Below are 20126 nucleotides of genomic sequence, written 5' to 3'. Positions count from 1 at the left end.
GTTATTCATTTTCATAAACAGAGGGAATCTCATTTTGACTTTACTACACTTAAGAATTTATGTAAAGATGAGACGGTAAAGTTTTGAAGCAGTTCTATGGAGGAAGTGTATGAAATTATATTTAAACGACATATTTTTGTTTTATCTACTGCTTTTGATATCCTATATCATCTTTTGTGAATGTCTAGCTTGGGGAAAAGTAGTTTGTAAAGTATATATGTAAAGTATATAAAAATGAATAACCCGAATACTTGTATATTCCTATGAATTCCTCGGTCCCTTACATATAGGTTCAGCACAAGAAGGTACTTGGTTGACTCTGAAAGAATGACAGTGGACTATGAATGAGTCAGTGCACACTGAATAGGCAGATGCTACAGTACGTTGAGTACATCTGAAAAAACTAGAATATGTTTTAAATGCACTCTGGGTAAATAACACTATCATAAGCAATGAAGGACATTCACAGTGTTCAGGTATCCTTCACTAATGTTTTCAATTCCAATTTGCTTTTGTAGGAAGATTACTACAGCTGACAATGAGACAAAAAGGCTGCTGGGCTCCTGTAAAAACCAGTGTCCTAAGCAGGTATATTTCACCATTTCTCACCGGTCATTTTTGAAATTCTTGACAAATGCTTACTTTTTTGTTGCTTTTTTTTTGGTATTTAATAACTTCCCGCCCTCATTCATATTCATTGTTATGAGCAGGGTAGATGTTAATGCCATTTGAAGATGCTGTTTCACTTTCCCTGAGGTGCATATTGCACTGTGGGAGTATGATCGGTTAGGTTTCCATAGCAAAACTCATAGCACATGCAAGATTCACTTTGGATTTGTCATACTGCTTAGAAATTGTGAATCTCACTGTTTAACATTTTTAAATGCCTATACATTTTATAAACGCACTATCTCAATTTAGCAAAAAGAATTGAGAAAAACACTACTTTTTCACTACAGTACATCTTTGACAATATGCGTGGGAGAGTCATGCATACCAGAGGGCCTAGACACATGATGTTTATATCCGCAGTTGCTTAGAAGCAGAATCACAAGCCTCATGTTCTGTACGTTTCAGCACTTGTAAATATGTAGCGCGGCGATGTTGTGTGCACTGCTTATCCGGTATTTCCTGCCTCAGTACACTTAATCGTAAGTTGTTTTTTTTTTGCATCAACAAGACAAACGGATACAGGTTGGCATTTCCAGACGGTGGAGTTAGCAAACAGTTTCATGTTGTAATTTGCAGAGCAAAGTAGAAATGAAATTGTGCCTTGTGTGCCACATGTTAAATAAGATGGGAAATTTCCTAAATTGTGCATATTAACTTCACCAATTTGTTTCCTGCAAAAGAGAGGCCCCAAAGTTTTCATTAATGATTTTAAGTGGTTTAGAATGTTTAAATCCACAGCGCTAGGGGGCACTGTAGTATAGCAGCAGTTAGCTGTTCTTGTAAGCTGAATGTGTTTTCCATTCAAACAGCAGTCATAAATTATTGCATCGAAACTACTACATGCTTTTTAACATTTTAGTAATCTCTGTTTTTCAAGCGAAATTGTTAATTCATCTAAAGAAGTTGCACAATGGTTAATGTAAAAGTCAGCTAATAATATATTTGCACTCAGTTACTTTGTGTCATCATGCTGTAAAACACGCTGTAGACTTCTGTAGCCTAGCACTGCAAGCTCATAAAATACATCTTCCTAAAATACAAACAGGGGAATGAAGGGAAAAATACATCTAAACTGAATATAACATCTTACAAAAATGAATTGATGAAAAATCTATTAGAACTGACTCTGATGCACAGATATGGACACTATGTATATAGAGAACCACATACAGTAAATGAAAGTGAAGGTACAGCTTTTGTGGTTTTCACTGGGATAATTGCAGTCTGTCAGTGAGTTTAATGTATCGACAATGGTGATCTTTAAATGGATCTTTATATTCCGCTAGAGGGCGCAGTCAACACAAGAGTAAATGATGATGAACAGCTTTAAATGCAGGGCAGCTTCTTTTTTGGTGCTGAGAAAAAATGCCAAGAGGCTGATTGGCAGCTGTGCATTTTGAAGTTAACTTCCTCAATTCACTAAGGAGGTTGGAAAAAAAAACGGATACCAAAAATTAGCAGGACTTGCAAAAATCTTTTTATTGTGCATCAAAGATTTTTTGCATTATGAAAGGAACCCAGGGCATTTCGTCCATCTTCAAAAATAAAATCACAAGGACAAATAGATGCCAAAGGCCAGACTCCAGATATGATAAAAGTTCAGGAAAAATGTTGCAGTTTTCGACATGAGTTGCAGTAGGTCTTGGCCATTTTTTAAATCTGTTGACCTGGGTCACAGCAGTATTTTCACATAGGATATTATTTATTTGTAAAGCTTGACATGAATTTGCCTTCATGTAAAAACAACTGGAGGTAATTGAATTGCGAGCCAGCTTAGATTAGTCTGTTACAAATGCTTTTCTTCCCGCTTGCATATGTTTCATTTCCTTGACATAAAGTTCTATTCAACAACTAAAAACAATTTTATTTATGGTTTGTTCTAGTCAAAAAAAAAAGAATTTGAAAGTCATGACTTTGCCTCAAAATAAAATCATTTCAAAAGTGTTTGAGTGTGGGTTGCTATGTAATTTTTAGTCAATGGTAAAATGAGCTGTTTGGTATTCTCATGCATTCTACATACCGTATGCCTGATTACACTGTAAAGAGTAGTTCTAATTACAGTACATCAGGTTAGTGTTTAATCTGATGATTTCCTTATCTGTTTCACCGTCCATCACAAATACTACACCATTACTAAAAATACATTATAGCAGAGGTTTGAAGAAAAAGATTGTAATTTTTTTTACAAATCGGTCTACTTGTATATGATGTACAGTAAGGGACGTCATTCTAAAGTAAATCCTAATAGAGCTGAGTTTTTAGTCTCAGTGAAACTTTGTCAAGCATTTATCTGCTACTGCTGCACAGCTGGTTTCTCCTATCTGGTTGATTTATTCACAGCTAAGTGGCTAGTTATATACCTCATAAATTCAAGAAGGGAGCAAGGCTGTGGAAGAAGAATGGTGAAAACCTGAACAGCGATAGTTGCCGAAGGCATTACAAACAGTACACAAGAGCTCCCAAAGACATGATTCATTATAGAGACAATTACTCTTTATCTGAGCCCTTCAATCAGCCCCAGCCTTCAAAATGTTCATTTAGCCATGTAGACAATTGAACAAGGCATTGCGAATTGTGAAGCACTGTGAAGAAAAAGTTAGAATCCAAACCTCATTTTGAGGACCTTACTTTTTGGAGGTTGGTTGTCCCTGTCTTTTTTTTTTTTGTTGCCTGTTATTTCTGTTATTTTGAAACTCTTAGGTAATTCTGTTTAAAGATTGGACCCATGTTACTGAGTAAAGCAATAAAGTATTGATCTTCAAGTGTGTGAAAGGGGAACAAATGAGAAGAACAAACAAATAAATGGACAGATGTGCTCTCAGTGTAGAAAACATTTTTATCAGGTGTTTTAGGAATGTGGTGTATGAATTGTATGTGTTACTCTACTGACTAGCCTTTTCTAACCTTTTGGCCTTTGGAAAACAGGGCATCTTTGTTTTACTTTTAGCAGTGAATATTGTTATTGTAATACATAATGGGAAACTGACAATTTTAATGATTTTTGGATTAATAAATCTTAAAGCTGAAGGACATGAATCTGAAGGAGTTTTTTATGCCTGTGAACATTTTTAATACTAGGAAACAGTAAGCTAGTTATGGCAAACGCAGAGGCAGGGGTGTTGACTTATAACAATGTGGTAGAAGCTGTTTCATTTTCGTATATTATTCTTTTTATTTATTTACTTAATTGCTTTTGGGCGAAATGACCAAAATAAGAAAAATCTGAATCAGTTTAACAAATATCTGAGATTTTTGAGCAAACTAAATCTGAAGTTGGCACATTTTGGCAGCATTACATTAGATTCTATGCTTTTGTATTATTTTTCTGAAAGTTTTATTTGTATTATCGTTGCTTTGAGTTTGAGGCATTACAAGCTGCTGGGTTTCCCTAAAGTTACACCATAAATGGTAAGGGCTAGCAATCTCTGGCACTCTGTGCTTGCCTCAGAAAAAGCACAAGATGTTCAGGTGATTCCCTGCAGTTGGTTTAATTAAAATGGCTACATTTTCTTCTTAATTGCATGTTTCCTTCTGCTAGATTACACTAGAGACTTTCATCAAAAGAAGCAGGTTAAGGGTGTAAAACTAGTGGAAAAGCTTTCTCGCTGTGGATGTGGTTGCATTGAGAAGCAATTAGGGACCGTATACTTTAGCTTGTTAAAAAGAGTCCTCTGCAAACTGAGAAGTGACCTTTAAAAAAACAGCAAGAGCACATTGGACTGTGGGGTTTTTAATTTATGACCTCATCTGTTTGACCAATTGATCATTATTAACTTTAAATGGCTCTAAGGTGCTGATTAACTATCTGTTCTGACATATCTAGGTGTTTTGCCATGTTCAGTCATCAGGATTTTATATATGTCGATTGAATAGTTGTGGCAGTTGAGGAATTAAGACCACATTTTTATGTACAGTAAATGGAACACTAAGGTGTTTTGATTTGATTTGACTTGTCGCTATTGTACTTAATCGTATTATTATTCCAAGCTACGTTTTTATAGTTTTCAACATTGCAGTACCACAAACTGAATGATGAATATATTTGTTTTCACTTACCCGTGCACAATTTTGATGTTTCAGAAATTCTCTAACCAATGACACCTTAAAGTTTTCAAAGCATTAGTGTACTTTGCCAATACTAGCTGGCCTGACAGCTTTTTGACCACTTTTCCTACAATAAGTGTTTGAACAAGTATAGCTTTTTGCTTTGGACCGCATTTGGGCCCCTTGTTTAGCTGTGTGAAAGCAGCAGCTGAGGAGAGTACAAAAAAAGATAAACTAGGTATTTCTCATACTCCATATGTGACTACTTCTTCTCTTCCCCTGGACCTGATTCACAACCATGAAACTTGTTATTCAGCCTTCTTTCTTTATTCTGACCTGTACTGATTTTCATTATGAGTTTTGCCTTCACGGGGTTGCAGGTCCCAGAAAACCTTATTTTAAAAAGAGAGTGGCTGTAGTCACTAACTTATTCCAACATCTTTGACAAACACACTCTTTTTCTTGCTGGAAATCTTTCAAAGTGGAGCTTGTTTGTATGGACAATGGGCGATGTCTTATCCCCTGCTAGTATTGTTATTACAGGTGTACAGCTTACTTATCTAGCTTGCGTCTGTAACTAGCAGTTTTTGACCAAATAGCAATGTCACAAAGACCCATATGGAGCCTTTTTAAAAAAAAAAAGACGCCCATTCTGCGAAAACGTCAAAAGGTAATTTCAATGAATGCAAACTGAGAAATAATTTATCAGACTAGTATATTGGTGAAGGTGCTATCATAGTTCCCTAGTTAAATTGATTCTTTCATTTATATTTTATAGCTATTCAATCACTCCTTTATTCACCTTAAAGAAATTCCATGTTTTTTCGGGTGGTTAAATCCAAGATATTTGAAGGGCCAGGTGAAGTAGATTTTTATAAAGTAAGGGCACATGGTTTTCTTCCTCCAGATGTATTATTCCCCTCTTCTGCTTGTTTAGCTGCAATGTGGGCATCGCTGCAAAGAGACCTGCCATCCAGGATCCTGCGTGGGGATCTGCAGTCAAAAAGTGAAGCTCAGATGTCCATGCAAAAGAATCAAAAGGGTACGTTTTTAGTTAATTGTTATCATGGTTTGAAGGGTATGTGATAGAAATAGATTAAAATAATAGTGATCCCATGATGCACATGTTTGTGTGCAGAATATGGCATTGGAGTTCGGTTTGTATCAAATATTTGTCTAACATCTTTCATAATAAATGTAGTTGTTCTCGATCGTAAGATCTAAACTCACAGACTGTGGTCTGGAGGAGGATTACATTGCTGAAATTTCACGTCTTGAAACAGGTTGTTCATATGACCCAAATAACAGGTTCTGGCATCAAGTAACAACCTAGAGATGATTCATTTTTCTTTTATTCAAAGTTTTAGTATTTTAATGTATTAGAATAATATGAAGTGCCTATACCTTTATTGCTAATGTACAGTAATGTGAAAGCCTTTTGAGAACTGGGAGTTTGCTGGCTATGCTTGGCATCATTGACATCACGTCATTGGTTAACATGATATCGTCCATTCACTAGGGCTGATGCAGTATTTAAGCCTGAATTTGTCTGTTACAAAATATTTGGTTCTTTGCAGCTCAGCATGTATCAGCAATTTGTCATTGTTCTGCCTTAGCTTGCATACCATACATTTACTATTCTTTTAAAAAATACTGCTTATTTGGTCATTAACAAAGAAGTGGAAAAAGCAGAAGTTGATAGTAGATGTCCAGAACCAAGCAAGAAAGTACATGCTCTCTTTCCATCATTCTGAGATGGAATCATGATCCACCAGAAATGGGAAAAGTACTAGGTTCACAGGAGACCTAAATGCTCACTTAACCACTACTAATTTGGAAAGTCACCTTTCCCAGAAATTAATTTCTGAAGAGATGATTTATGACAAGGTGATTTCACCCTTTTGTATGCCTATTTTTTGAAAGCCTAACCTAAACCCTGATTCAATCTTCACAGGAGTACCCTTGCTTCAAGGCTCATGAAGGGCTGGTCGTTGTAGAATGTGATGAGGCATGCAAGGACTTGCAGAAGAAGGCGTCTGAGGTATTTAATCTGAGTGTTTGTTCATTACCGATGTCCTTACATTTTCTGCCTTGAGTGTCTCTCAAACTTGTATTACATTGTACTGCAGAGCTGGGCTGAAAAGACTAGAGAATGCGAAAACAATACAGGGACAGTAATTAGCTCAACACTATTTGAGTATGTGATTTAATGAGCAGTCCTGTTTACACTAATAAATGTAAATGTATGTTGTATTAATATCAATTTTCACAGGAACTAATTATTGAGGGATTAATATTTAATACCGCTGGAATCTGGTTCCCATCCTACAAGCACTGCAATAAGCCTAATTGTCTTTCCTCAGTAGAAGTAACAAATAATATGCATACTTCTTTCCCATAACTACCTAATGAAAAGTGTCTATCTTTACTGTAATGGGTTAGGGGTGTGAATAATTAAATAACGGGAGGTTAAAATCAAGAGTATAAAAAATTAAATATCCATATCCAATCATTATCTGGTTTTAATTACTATGCTATGCAAGTATTGTAAGTTAATGAGTATACACCCCCTATTTACCACCTATTTGACAGGGAATACAGAACACAATGCAGCACATTCTTTCTTTGCTAATATAACTCGGTGATACCATTACTTTTTACAATGTATACATTGTCCTAGCTCCTCCAGTTTTAACAAATAATGTGGCAGATCGTGTGCATTAGTGTGAAATTAATAAGACCAAACATTTATAGCTGCAACGTGATAAATTGTAGGTTTTAAAATACAAAAAAAGAGATCTGAGGCAGACAAAGATAAGGCAGTAATAATTTATCGCTTGTTGAGTGCTTCCTTTCATTGCCAGACTGTGCTGCATCATGTTTCAAATTTCTGCAGGTTCTTAGATATAAGCTGTCAACTCTTGCATTTCTGACACTTTGTAGGTCTGAGTTAAATGACACTTAAGAGTGTGATAAATGTATATGAATGTTGTGTCCTGTTATAAACCTCATTTGAAGTGTTTAAGTTAGCACAGAAAATGCACTGTGCCCCAACACATAATTGAAAAATACCTATATTATCATTTTATATAAACAAAGCAGTTTATCCCCATTTTGTGTCACTTATTTTACAGGATAACATTCTGTAATTCGGAGTGATGTTATTAAGAAAATGACAAAAAAACGATTGGGGATGTTTACAATCTAGTACATTCTTTCCCTTTTCAAGTTCACAGTATTGAGTAACTTCTTTTGACTAAAGGTGTAGCTTGTTCAGGGCTTTGCTTTGCAGTGTTTAAAAAACAAAAAGCAGATATTGTTAAAGAAAATCTGAGGTGTTTCCTCTAGAATTCCTGTCTTGGTGGCAATATGAGCTGCATCATTTTTTCTTAAGTCATCGTTTTGTCAGAATGATTCAACAACCAGCTTCACTCTTCCCTCTAAATTATCCAGTGAAGGATGTGAAATCTAAAGGGAAGCAGTTCAGACTGTGTAGAAGGAGAAGTAGAAGGAGAAAGGCAATGCACATTTAATGGAAGCAACAACATCTTGAAGGGATCTTAGTTGTTTTTTGAGTGTGAACTTATGACCACAAAACTGAAGTGAAATAACTGTTGTAGATCATAAAAAGTGATGATACTGTATGTATGTGGAAAGAATTTAGATGTTTTACTGCACCTTTCCCTTTTATATACAGTTTGAACAAAAGTGTTTTAAAACAGTAATGGGGAAAAGGTGTTTTGAGTTGGACAGTAAGGTTTTAAGTTTGATTTATGCAAGTATTTTATATGATGTGTATAATTCTAATGCATTACTCATCTCTGCATTTCTTCATTTTTAAGAAAAATGTCACATCTGTAAAGAATATGATGACAGGTCAAACTTTCTTATTAATAGTAATTCTGTGTGGCCATTGTGTGTTATTTGCATTCACCCTTTGTAATTTCTATGATATGTGAATCCATAGTGACAAATCCAGCGTTTGTCTCTGTGTCCAACTAAAGAATGTCCCGTTTTTCCTCAGATGAAGGAAGCAGAAGAAAAAGCAGCAATTGAGGAGGAAAAGAGACGACAGCAAGTGAGTTATATCTTATCAAGAAGGGTTAAATCATTCCAATGTTTATGAATTCCACCTCCTCAATTACAACTTGAACCAAATGTTAAAAAATGTGTAAATGTAAATTAGTAGAATTGCATTATTTAAATGTAGAACATATTAAAATTGCCTCTGGTAGTCTTAAAGGACAAATTGGATCATATTTGTATATTATTATAATAGAGACAATCATAGTGTATGCATTTCCTAGTTTGTTGCATTGCTTTAATCCACAATTTAACCTACAATTTAGAGAGATTCTCCAAGACCATGGGTCATTTAATCACATCATGTCTTGGGTAATTTATAGTCCTGTACACTGCCAAAGTTGCTGCTAGCGTTATGTTGTGTGTACAGCTTGAAATTTACCCTATGACCCTGATGGAATACATTTTAGTAAAGCACCTGTATTCCTACAATGAAGTAAAACACTGTTGTTTGATTAATGGTTTGCAAACAACATGCTGCACTTCAAGCAGAATAAAGACAAGCATGTCTGCATCAACATCAGCTTTGACTTAAAAAATAATGACCCTATTTTGTGTATTTTTGAGCTCCAAATCATCGATAGTTATACCGAAATTACCAATAGATGATTGTATCCCAGTTGTAAACAAATGTTTTAAAAACTAAATGTGTTTTTTTTGTCTTTCACTATTTAAAAAAGAAAATATTCAGGTAAATGGGATGCATTTGAATTTATTCAAGCCATTCCCTTCAGTACACTAAGATCTGTATAATTATAAATGAAAAATGTATCACTACGTGTTACACATACAGTAGCATTTTAAATCATACGTTTATATTTATTTATAAGCAAGTATGTTCCCATCATCCCATTTTAATATAATGCCTAATATATAATTAAAGTCACCACATTAAATATTTTCCTTGCCATGTTCATATTGTTTCATAGACTTCTCTGGAAGGGCTGGCTTTCTCATTTAACTTTTACATTTCCTTGACTTCAGTGACTTCTAACTTACATTGAAATTCCATTCCGGTAGTCTAGATAATTTAAAGTGGTGTACAGTATCACCTTTGAAAAAACTGATGCACATTTACTTATTAATCCACATCTATTGTGCCTACCGTTTTGTCTCATACTGTATCTACATCTTCTTATGAATTTGCAAGATCCTTCTGTCAAACACAAATTCTGGATTTTTTTTAACTTGTAGACTACACTTTATTTCTAAACTGTTTTTTTTTATACAAGACATAGATACCAGTATAGAACAAGCACTAAGTGGGTTGAAACTGGAAATTAACGTGCTATGTACAGTATTAATGCAGAAAATCTCTATTTGTGCACTCATGAGTTTTTTTTATACAATTTGCATATTTGTGAAAGCTGATTTTCTTCTTTGCATATCTGAACACAATATTATTTTTACTTGCACCTTATTGTGGTTGCAGTGGAATTTGTATACAGTACATTTCGAGTTTGAATAATTAAAAATCATGTTGAGGTTGACTTTAGGTTTGATATTTGCAAGTAACATGCTTTGTGACATGTACTGAAATAATTTCTGAACGATTTACACATTACAGTACAGATTACAGTTTGTGGCTGTGATTTATTTACAGTACCTCTAATTTCTCTGCATAGTTTTTGAAAACCACTGCAGAGTGACACATGCCCCCAAGCGTGTCTGTGTAGGAGTACTGTATATAGTGGAATAGTGCAGTGATATTCATGTATGAGAAAGAACATTCAGTTAAAACAATTATTTGAAAAACAATCACGGGTACGAACATTCACATCAAAAGTAAGATCACAAAGCTGTCCGGTACTTAAAATATTAACATTCCAACCACTATTTGCTGGGTAAATGGACTGAAACTAAATACACAGTAGGTGTAATAAAATGGTTTTATTGTAACCACATTATTACTGCTTGGGTTCAGCAGGTTTATCGCAGACATCATGTAACAGATGAGACTAAACATTTTGTAGCTGAATGGTATGTACACACTATCCCTGTGCTTCCTCTGTGCACAGGAAGTGTGCCCCTATTTATATCTCAGTCCCCTGCCTTCGGGGGGTGACACCAAAGGTTGACCTTCCAGCTCACAGGAGAGTCTCTGATCCTCTCCAAACTCAATCAGCCCAGCAGGAGTCCTTGACACTCACTTTCTCCCTCCCTCATGCTGGGGCTGAGTATGGCCAGCTTGTTCCTAATGCCCACACCTGCAAGGCACAGTGCAGAACGACGGCTCCTTGAACCCATAATGTCACACAGTCACAGAATAAAATAGGGGAGAATGCATTGCTCCCTTACCATTTAATTGCCCCTACCTAATACGCTGTTGTCTCTGGATGACTTGCCCTGTTGGTGGCCACTTCTGGCATGACGCCCAGTATCTAAATTCTAGGCCATAATCCTTAGTATTGGCTTGAGTGTCGGAGCCTCTGCCCCAACCCATTCATAAAGGTTCTGGTCCATTGTAGGTTCTGGCTGTCTTCCTTTTCCATAGTGCTGCTGACTAGAGAATGTAGTCACCTCCCCATGGAACTACTGCCCTGCTCACTAGGAGTAGCAGCTGCAGTTAAAAGGCTTTTGTGGCTCTTGTGAGTCGGGCTGCTCTTCCTTAATTAGTTCTAGTCATTTGCCCTCTGGCCGCCTGGTTATGCTGGCCACCGGCCCTATGGACACAGGCTTGCAAGTAGCCCCAGCCAGGACATTGTCTTGGACTTTCACACAGCCCAGTACTACAGATTTATCTGAGAAACTGACCCGTGTTTGAGGCTGTCTGGAATATTCGGCCAGATTGGCCTTTGTGGTAGACTGTTGTGTACATGAGCTGCGTTCCCTCCAGATTTCTCTACCAATATGAGTCCCCATTGAGTCAATATTGGGAGGCCTGGAGACCTAAAGAATCTCTCCAGCAATAATACTACTACTTAATTCTGGGGTTATTTCAGTACACAACAGCAACTTGGTCAGAGATTTGTGGAACAACAATTCCATCAACTTGCAGAGGTGGAACAAGTAAAGTGACTCTTACATGGACGTATTGAACTAGAGCAAATGTTAAGTCCAGGTTTTACCTCAAATAATATCTGCTGCATGCAGGGCAGAACCTTCAGCCTTCATTGTAAAGCTCATTTACAGCATTGTTTTCTCTTCATTTCCAGAGATAGAGCTAAAATATTATAATGGCCAAATCGCTGATTTACTCAGCAGGTCTTCATAGAGTGGCAATTGACCTCTTATCTTGTCTCATTGTTGTAATTGGGCATATTTTACTAAAATCTCAGCCTTTTTATACCCACCACTCAAAGGAAAAAAGTTCTACATACACTATGTGGCTACACTTGACTGTCAAATCCCATTTTGTTTTTCCAAGGTCCAACTAAATCCTGACCTCCAACTTAGCTTAGTGGTGAAGAACAGCTATATGTAATTAATGCACCTGACACCAAAGATATTACTATTACACTGCTACTCCAGTGAAAGAGACACTGTACGTTGTCTGGAGCTGAAAAAATGTATGCTTACCAGTTAGTTAAGCTGTAACTAGTGCCATGAGAAATCCTTAATTTATGCCTTTTAATCATACCCCCATCAAGTCTATTAATCCTAAACCCTTGCCCTTAGTTTGGCAAAATCTACTATAAGTGCTTGTTTCTTTATCCTGCAAAAGTGTCTAGAAGTAATATTGTTGCTGCCAACCGTCTGAGAGTTGTGATGTTCAGTTACACTCTTAGACTGTGTTGCATTCCATGTAACTATATATACTATACTGATGGAAAAAAGAAACGCAACACCTCCTCCTCCACACTCTGGCCCTCCCGTCTGCATGGAACAGGCTGAAGAGTGACACATCCGCGAAGAGGACCTGATGCAACTGCTGACGAGTCCATCGCAGCATCTGTCCGGCCCAAGCCGGTTGGGTGTGACGTCTAGGAGGTGTGAGCAGAGGGACTGGTCTCTCTGACAGTTCTCCATCCAGGTCTCGATCTCTGATATGTTGGTCCTGGTCTGGTGTGGTCACTCAATGGCGACTGGATCTTGGATGGTCATCTGTACTTCCGGTATGCTGAAACCTTCTCTGCAGTCGGGACAGTGGAGAGGCATAGTGTCTGGCAACGCTGGCAGAGACATGCCTGCCTGCAGCATGCCAATGGCCCTCTCCCTTGCTTCTGGTGACATTTGAGACATTATGGAATGCACATAAAACTGTGGGGCTTTTTTTCTTGCAGTGACCTAAACTTTGAATTAAGGCCTTTTTAAAGGTGACCTGATCAGGTATTGTTCCACTTGGACCTCGTTGGGTAAAAGTACACCCAACGAACTTTCATGTAATTGGCATGTTGCAGTGCCTAACTGCACAAGCTGTATTGCTGGTCAGCGGGCTTAAAACAAATTGACAACTTTTTGTGAAAGTACATAAGCTATAACTATAACTATAGAATTTTCATTCCAGAAAATGTGTTTCTTTTTTCCATCAGTATATATCAGTATATATTATGTAAAAAACTGAGTCATTCATGCTCAAGGACTTCCTAGTTGGACTGTTGGTGTACTGTATGTGATAGTTTTAGGCTTTACCACCACAATCATCAGCCCTTTTATGTTGAAATCTCTCGTGTATTAAACATCTTGCCGATTGATCACTGTACTGTAAAAGACATGTTTTGTTAAAGACTTGATCATTTTATTGTATTTTTAATTTTTATACAATCTTTAACTGTCCAAGATTATTATGGGGATGATTAAAAATGGGGAACTTTCCTGTGACATTCAAGAAAACAGACTCGCTGTCACAGGCACATACAGGGTTAACTGCAATCTTAATTGTTGTGAGTGCATTAAAACCGTATTCAGCAGTCCTTAAGTGGCAATTCCTGCTGATTTGCCAGCTTGTACTTTCCTGAAAACATGGTGAGAGTTCCAGATTTTATAGAAATAGGGTATGATGTCTTCTAGTTACTGCTGTTTTCTTTCTGTAGTCTCAGATTGACATACTGTGTCCCTGGAGTACAACTAATGCTATTACATTTCAGTATTTTTTAAAGCATGGTACTTTCACTAACCTTACGTCCATAAAAAAAGATTAATTTATTTGGAATTGAAATTCAAGGTTACATAAGAATATCCTTCATCTGACAGCATCAGCTCATGTGTTTAAATTGAGTTTCTAATTTTTCTTGACCCCCCTGTGAGTGCCTTCCTGAAACATTTCACAACTTGTTTTTATCAAATGATTTTAACAGTGTGGCATGCAGGGAAAGTGAAGTGAAAGTTCAAGCTGTGTTTTATGACTAGGCACGAACCCTGGAGGTGACAACCTATTTAATCTTTGTCATGTGTTTTTTGTGATAAAGGCTGAATTGGAGGCATTTGAGAAGAGGCTGAAAGGGCGACGCAAGAAAACCAAGAGGAACAATGAAGTGGACATCAAGGAGACTGCTTGGCAGAAATATCAAATGTACATCATGGTGCCAGTCTGTGGATTTCTACTGGCAGTGGCAACCTTTTATTTGATTCAGGCTAATTAAAATGTTGCTTGTTGAAGGAATTATGTAATATTTAAACCTGAAAATACATCACCTAATTGTCAAACTTAAAAGCAATTGAAAATAGGAACTGTTGTTTTAAGTCTGCCTTTCCCTTTTGATGCCTTACCTGGGTGCCATTGTGATAATGCATTTTCATTAACTGCTACACAGGTGAACATCTCCAGTCAATGGCTCTTATGAAATGTTTTTCTTGTGAAACCCTAAGAAAAGGTTTAAGCTGGTGTTTTAGTTTTTGCATTTTTTGCTTTAAGTTTTACTTAATATTGTAGAGTCATAAGTTATATCTCTGGTTGCTTTCCATGAAAATTAAAAAGTGTTTTCTTTCCAGATGGTTACCATATAATTGACAATATGTTGAGATGTGACAAAAATGGAAATCCTATTTGCATGTATTTTACATCTTTCTTTTAGTTTTATAAATAAACAATAGTTTCAAGGTGCTACTAACTAATAAGATAAGACCCATTATATAATTTACCCTGTTTAATGTAGCAAGACATTGATTAAATGTGTCTGTTGTGTGTAAAAAAGTTTAAAATTGCTTTGTATTTTGGTCTTTCCTTCCTACAGAAGCAAGAAAGTGTCTTTTCTGTTTGCTAGTACAGTTTAGATTTCTGAATGTTTTTTTCTGGTTTGCACTTGGATTGTATGGAAGCTGATTTTATTTTCTCCTGTTATCATTAGTTGCCTTTGGTGATGCATTTACACATTTTTTGATGTTAGGTAAGGATCTGTGTAAATTAAGCAATAATACAAAGAATCCATGATACAGTGTGCTGTATGCATTTTGAACACTGAATTGCAATCATCCTAGAAATAGAGATATACTGTACACAATTATAGCACGCACCCTGATAAAAAATGATTTATGGACCTTTTTACAAGTAAAAACAGTCAGATAACTACATACTGTACTGTAGTACTCATGAAAAAGTTCCATTGATAAGAAGTTAAGTTTTGAGGTGTAGTCTTTTTTTTTACAATAATACTGTAAAGTTCTGCTGAAAATACCATATTCAGAATAGTTAATTTGGCCAACATTTGCATGTGCAGTTATTCTTTGAGGGTTAGAGTAATATTTCCATTGGAAACCTACAGTAAGTGGAGTAATGATAGCCGTGATGAGATGCATAGTTGTGCAGCATGGAGTACCACTGTGGGTGTGATTTCTCATTTTAAGCTGTTGGAGAGCAAAAACAAAACTTTTTTTGAGAAACTGTATAAGATGGTCTCATCGTTTCCCTGAACACGTACAGAACTTAAGAACCTCCAGAAAACAGGTCCGCTTTTGTCTTTGGAACCTGTTTTATTGACATTTTAGAGATGTGAGGCATGTCAACTGTGCACAGTGCTCTTTGCTCATAGGAAAAGATGGTGAACTCTGTGGATTACAGCCATCCATTGTATATTTTAAGTTCTGGGGAATCTCTTTAAAATGTGTTGATCCAGATGGCTGTGTGTCTGAACATTTACAGTAAAAGATTAATCAATGCCCAAGCTAAATGGCTTTGATACATTTTGTGCTCCTCTTCACAGTCTTTCACACAGTCTTTGACATCTAGTAGATTTTTTGTGCATCTTTAGAACTGCAGTTGCTCAAGAGCTGGAAAGGAATCAGAATGTTTTCCATGTTTTTATCCTCAAAGATTTGACCAAGATGAATGCTTTATATCAGTGTCCAAAAAGACACAACTTTGACATTCATTAATATCAGCTTTTAAGATTATGATGTATAGAAATGGATATCTATAGGGAATCTTGAACGTCCTAGGTAAAAGAGGGATCTAGGGTGGCCACATCTTTTACAAATGACTTGGAAATAAAGGCTTATCGAATGCACTGTACTAAGGTTATTGGTTTGTGCCCACCTTCCCCCTCTAACCTCCACTCAAAAGACAGTAATTATGCTGCCTGTGTTTTTCACACCACATTTAAGAAGGGTTTTTAAGTGTTTTTTTTTTATTAGAATGATATAGTGAAATCTGAATTGGAAATTAGTGGGAAGATAGTTGATGGCGAAGCATTTACTTGAGATGTTGATGATTGACATATTAGTATTTGATTTATGTGGGTCAAAAACTACTTAAAAGTTCCAACTATTCTTTATTTTTGTCATGAAGCTCCAGCTTGACAGGTCTCTGATAAGTTACAGTATTTCTTGAGAGTACGGAAACTTATCTACTCAGGCAGTTTGCGAGTTCTCTGGGTCTTAAGATAGTAATTGAATATTCTTTAACTAACCTTAAGCAGTATTTATTAAACACTAGATTATATGATAATAGCTCAAAAAATACTGTATTTGTCTGTCTTGCCTTCTACCTCCTTGTTCTAAGCGCCGAAATAAACATTTTATAGGCACAACAGAAATATTTTTTGCCTCTTAAGATTTCTTTCAAGGTAATGGTCAACAACCATGTTTGCTAAGTTTTTGGGGGGGCTTTTCTACATATGCCAGTCTTTGTGACAGCACATAGACTCCAAAACGGTATACAGAATACATATCTGGAGAATGGGATTTAAAAAAGGTTTCCGGATACAATTTAAATCTAAGGCATTTAAGTTGATTATATTCAAGTACGTGATGCGCGCATACACCTACAGTACTGTATCAGTGCGTGTTCGGTTGCATGAGCGGGGGAGCAGGAAGTCATCGCTTTGACAGCTTTTTCATGTTTTTGGCTCTAAATACAATGAAAAAAACCTGGGGGAGTTGGTCTTATGTGGGGTTTGAGGGTGGGGTTTGTGGGCAGAATGCAGAGGAAGATACCCCCCGTACTCTCCATGTGCCAGCTCAGTGTCAGTACAAATGAGGCTACTTCTCCCGGTGGAGGAATCTCATGACGAGAGAGGGATAAGAAAAGTGAGAGGGAAATGCGTGGATGAGCGACGCCTTGTCATGCTGTCAATGCAACAGTTTACTTCACTAAACCCTGGAGAGCAATACCAGCACGTCGGCTCCAATAACGGGGTAAGCGAGTTCTATTCACATTTCACAATTCAATAATCGCATTTCATAATTGTTTTATGAGAGACGTTAAAATATCTGAAAAGGCTCAGGTTGTGACAAATTATCTGATACTTGCGTGAAAAAGACTTACATGGCATAATGTTTGTCGGAATCCTGACAGTTTTAACCTGATGTTCATTTTCTAGATGCCCAATGAATCAATCGCAATTTTTAATCTGCTTTGTACTAAAATGTACCCTCTAAAAAATGCAAATGTTTTAGAAAAGGAATAAACTGGACATGATTGAAATGAGTGCGGTACCCGAGGATAGAGAGTGCAAAAAGATGCTTGTCGGAAGTTGCCTATTCGGCTGTGCGCATTTTAATTTAATGTGCTAATATATAACGAATGATCAACACTTTTCTGTATTTTTGTATTTAGAATATACTTTATATACACCCGAACGAAGTTAAGATGTGTATATTCTAGCCCAGAATTATTTAATTCTGAAGTATTCGGAATACTATGGTATTTACAGCATTTAAATTGGTAAAACTTTTGTGAGCGCACAAGTAACAAAACAATGTTCGCTCAACAAGTGTTTGTTCAATAGCTTTTTGGTCACCTGGAGTTTCTCTCAGTTATATTAAGTGTTACTTATTTTCTTTGTCACCCTAGAAATATTATTTTTGGTTGTATTTCAGCGGATACATACAGTATTTCACACGTTTTAAATACTATAATTTTATCAAATTATCAAAAACTAGGAGATAAACTGATGCAGGAAGTTAAAAAAGTATCAAAGTTTATTGCCGTTGTTGCTGCTGCAAATTTCAATTTTTTTTTGCATCTTGGAAGAATGAAGACTATCTTTAATTTAACTAAGATGTACATACAGTACAGTACGTGCTCTCACTCCTACTGTAAACGCTCTTTCCATTCTCATTACACGTTTTCACCCAGATGTCACAGCGACAATTCCTTGCAAGACAAAAGTTTTGGTAGAAAACATGCAGTTTGCAGTTGAATTGATAATTGCATATCTGCAAGGCATAATGGGAACTTTTTGGCACCATCGTACACGTATTGTGTAGGAAAAATATTGCAATTCATAATTCACCCAATCATGAAAGCCACGATAATTTGTAAAGTATTCTTAATCGTTTTCACAATGAAATCGAGAATGTGAGTTTCCTGGACCCATTTAACGTCGAAAACACCACAATATATTATGTTCTATCGGTGTAATCAATTACTAATAGCCTTTGTCACTGTAACTCGAAGAACGTTATTCGGTTTTTGGCATACGGTACAGTATCCTTCAGTTCTGTAAAGAGAACAGCAGACTGGTATGATAGTTTAGCGGTGAGGTGTGCCAGGGTAGTTGAACTCGGAGTACATGTCCCAGCCGCAAGCTGAATAAACAGACTATACAGACGTTCATAATCGATTGGGTGCTTATCATTATACGTTTACATTAGCAGTCGCTTAAAACGGCATCTACTTATTCGACCAACGTTTTGGCATCATTCGGCTTTGCTTTGTGAACCCCGGCGCATGGGGCGCTTCGAGACAGGTGGTTAGTTAGAAGCCTGTCGGCTGCTGAAGAATCCGACTGGGATGGTTCACAGAATGCAAACTCTTAAATTAGTATTAACGTCTCGGATGAAATCCTGTGTACACTTGGTACAGTCAATAAAGTAAATGTTTGCGGTTATGATGCTGATAACGATGATGATGATAACCCTAATCCTTTATTAAATCAGTTAAATTAAGACAGATGTTACTATTTATTCATTGCTAATGTATTTTGAATGCACCAGTGTCTCTTATTCTGTTAGCGCTGTTGTTCTGGTAATATGTCCACGCATTCCTTGGGTAATGCTGACGTTATCTGTTAATTCTTACAACTGTTTCGTGTAACATAGCCCACACAAAATATTACGCATAGTCTAAATCTGGCGAACGTGTTCCCGATTGTCTCTCCCACCCTTATTTTGGGCAACAAAGTGTGAAGCCTTTTACCTTTTCGTCACTTTGCCAAATTCTCACACCCGGCAAAGACACGAGCTTTCAGTCGCCCTCCAAGAGTCTAAAAATAATCTTTCTCCCGAGATGGGATTTCAGATCCCCCATTCTTTATAGTTCCATTGCCACTTACTGGCACTGGAATGGAAAGTCTGAAATCCGAAATACCTGGTTAAAAATAGGCAGGCAGACACACTGGGGGTCTTGCGGAGACATTGTTAAGGACGCGCTGGGTCCTAGCGCTGAGCCAGACTAGCTAAGAAGATGACAACCGACAAGACAAAACCATTCAGAGAGATGTCAGAATATTGCATGAGCTTGTCATGTTAGTTTAAAGTTTTAATGGTTTCCACAAACGTAAATATATATTTTTTAAATATAAAAGTCCAGTAGTAGAAAGTTCGCCCCTGTTTCGGATATAGATGCGTTCCGATAGGTTGTACTATATATACTATACTGTATGTCACAATTTATATGGTGTTCAGGTGCTTTTCTCGTCACATAAGCCTTTAAAGTTGAGAGTGTGAAAACGAAGAGTGTAGCACCTCTTTACGCATTAAACGTGTATAGCTAGAACTCTATAGTTACAGTAGCACCCACACAGCTTTTGTTTTACATACTGTAGCTATACTGTGTATAATGTTACCAAAATTGTATTTTGTTGTTTCGTTTAATTTCTGGAGGGTTTTCGCTCACTGCCTATTAGAGAAAAACGGCTGAGCCAAAACCTTGAACTTCCGAATTGAAGATGAAGTCCATTCACGTTTATTTAATGACATAGAAATTACAACTTAAAATATTAATATTG

The 20126-nt window shown here is 36.7% G+C and overlaps 2 protein-coding genes across 2 annotated transcripts in view; both read left to right on the top strand.

The window, feature by feature from the left end:
- nfxl1 (nuclear transcription factor, X-box binding-like 1) overlaps positions 1-15291 on the top strand; it is a 57459-nt gene extending 42168 nt beyond the window's left edge. Inside the window, exons 19-23 of the mRNA XM_088626606.1 lie at positions 519-588; positions 5654-5758; positions 6671-6757; positions 8741-8794; positions 14148-15291. Coding sequence (XP_088482732.1) covers positions 519-588; positions 5654-5758; positions 6671-6757; positions 8741-8794; positions 14148-14321 — 490 coding nt within the window. The 3' untranslated portion in view covers positions 14322-15291. The remainder of the gene's footprint in view (positions 1-518; positions 589-5653; positions 5759-6670; positions 6758-8740; positions 8795-14147) is intronic.
- Positions 15292-17113: 1822 nt separating this feature from the next.
- corin (corin, serine peptidase) overlaps positions 17114-20126 on the top strand; it is a 67526-nt gene continuing 64513 nt past the window's right edge. The window contains exon 1 of the mRNA XM_088626585.1: positions 17114-17310. Within this exon, the coding sequence (XP_088482711.1) occupies positions 17149-17310 (162 nt within the window). The 5' untranslated portion in view covers positions 17114-17148. The remainder of the gene's footprint in view (positions 17311-20126) is intronic.

This window comes from Lepisosteus platostomus, chromosome 1 (assembly GCF_059453375.1).
Source record: "Lepisosteus platostomus isolate fLepPlt1 chromosome 1, fLepPlt1.hap1, whole genome shotgun sequence".
Lineage (NCBI taxonomy): Eukaryota > Metazoa > Chordata > Actinopteri > Semionotiformes > Lepisosteidae > Lepisosteus > Lepisosteus platostomus.
The sequence above is the reverse complement of the archived record's forward strand: the minus strand, read 5'-3'. Positions and strand labels throughout refer to the sequence as shown.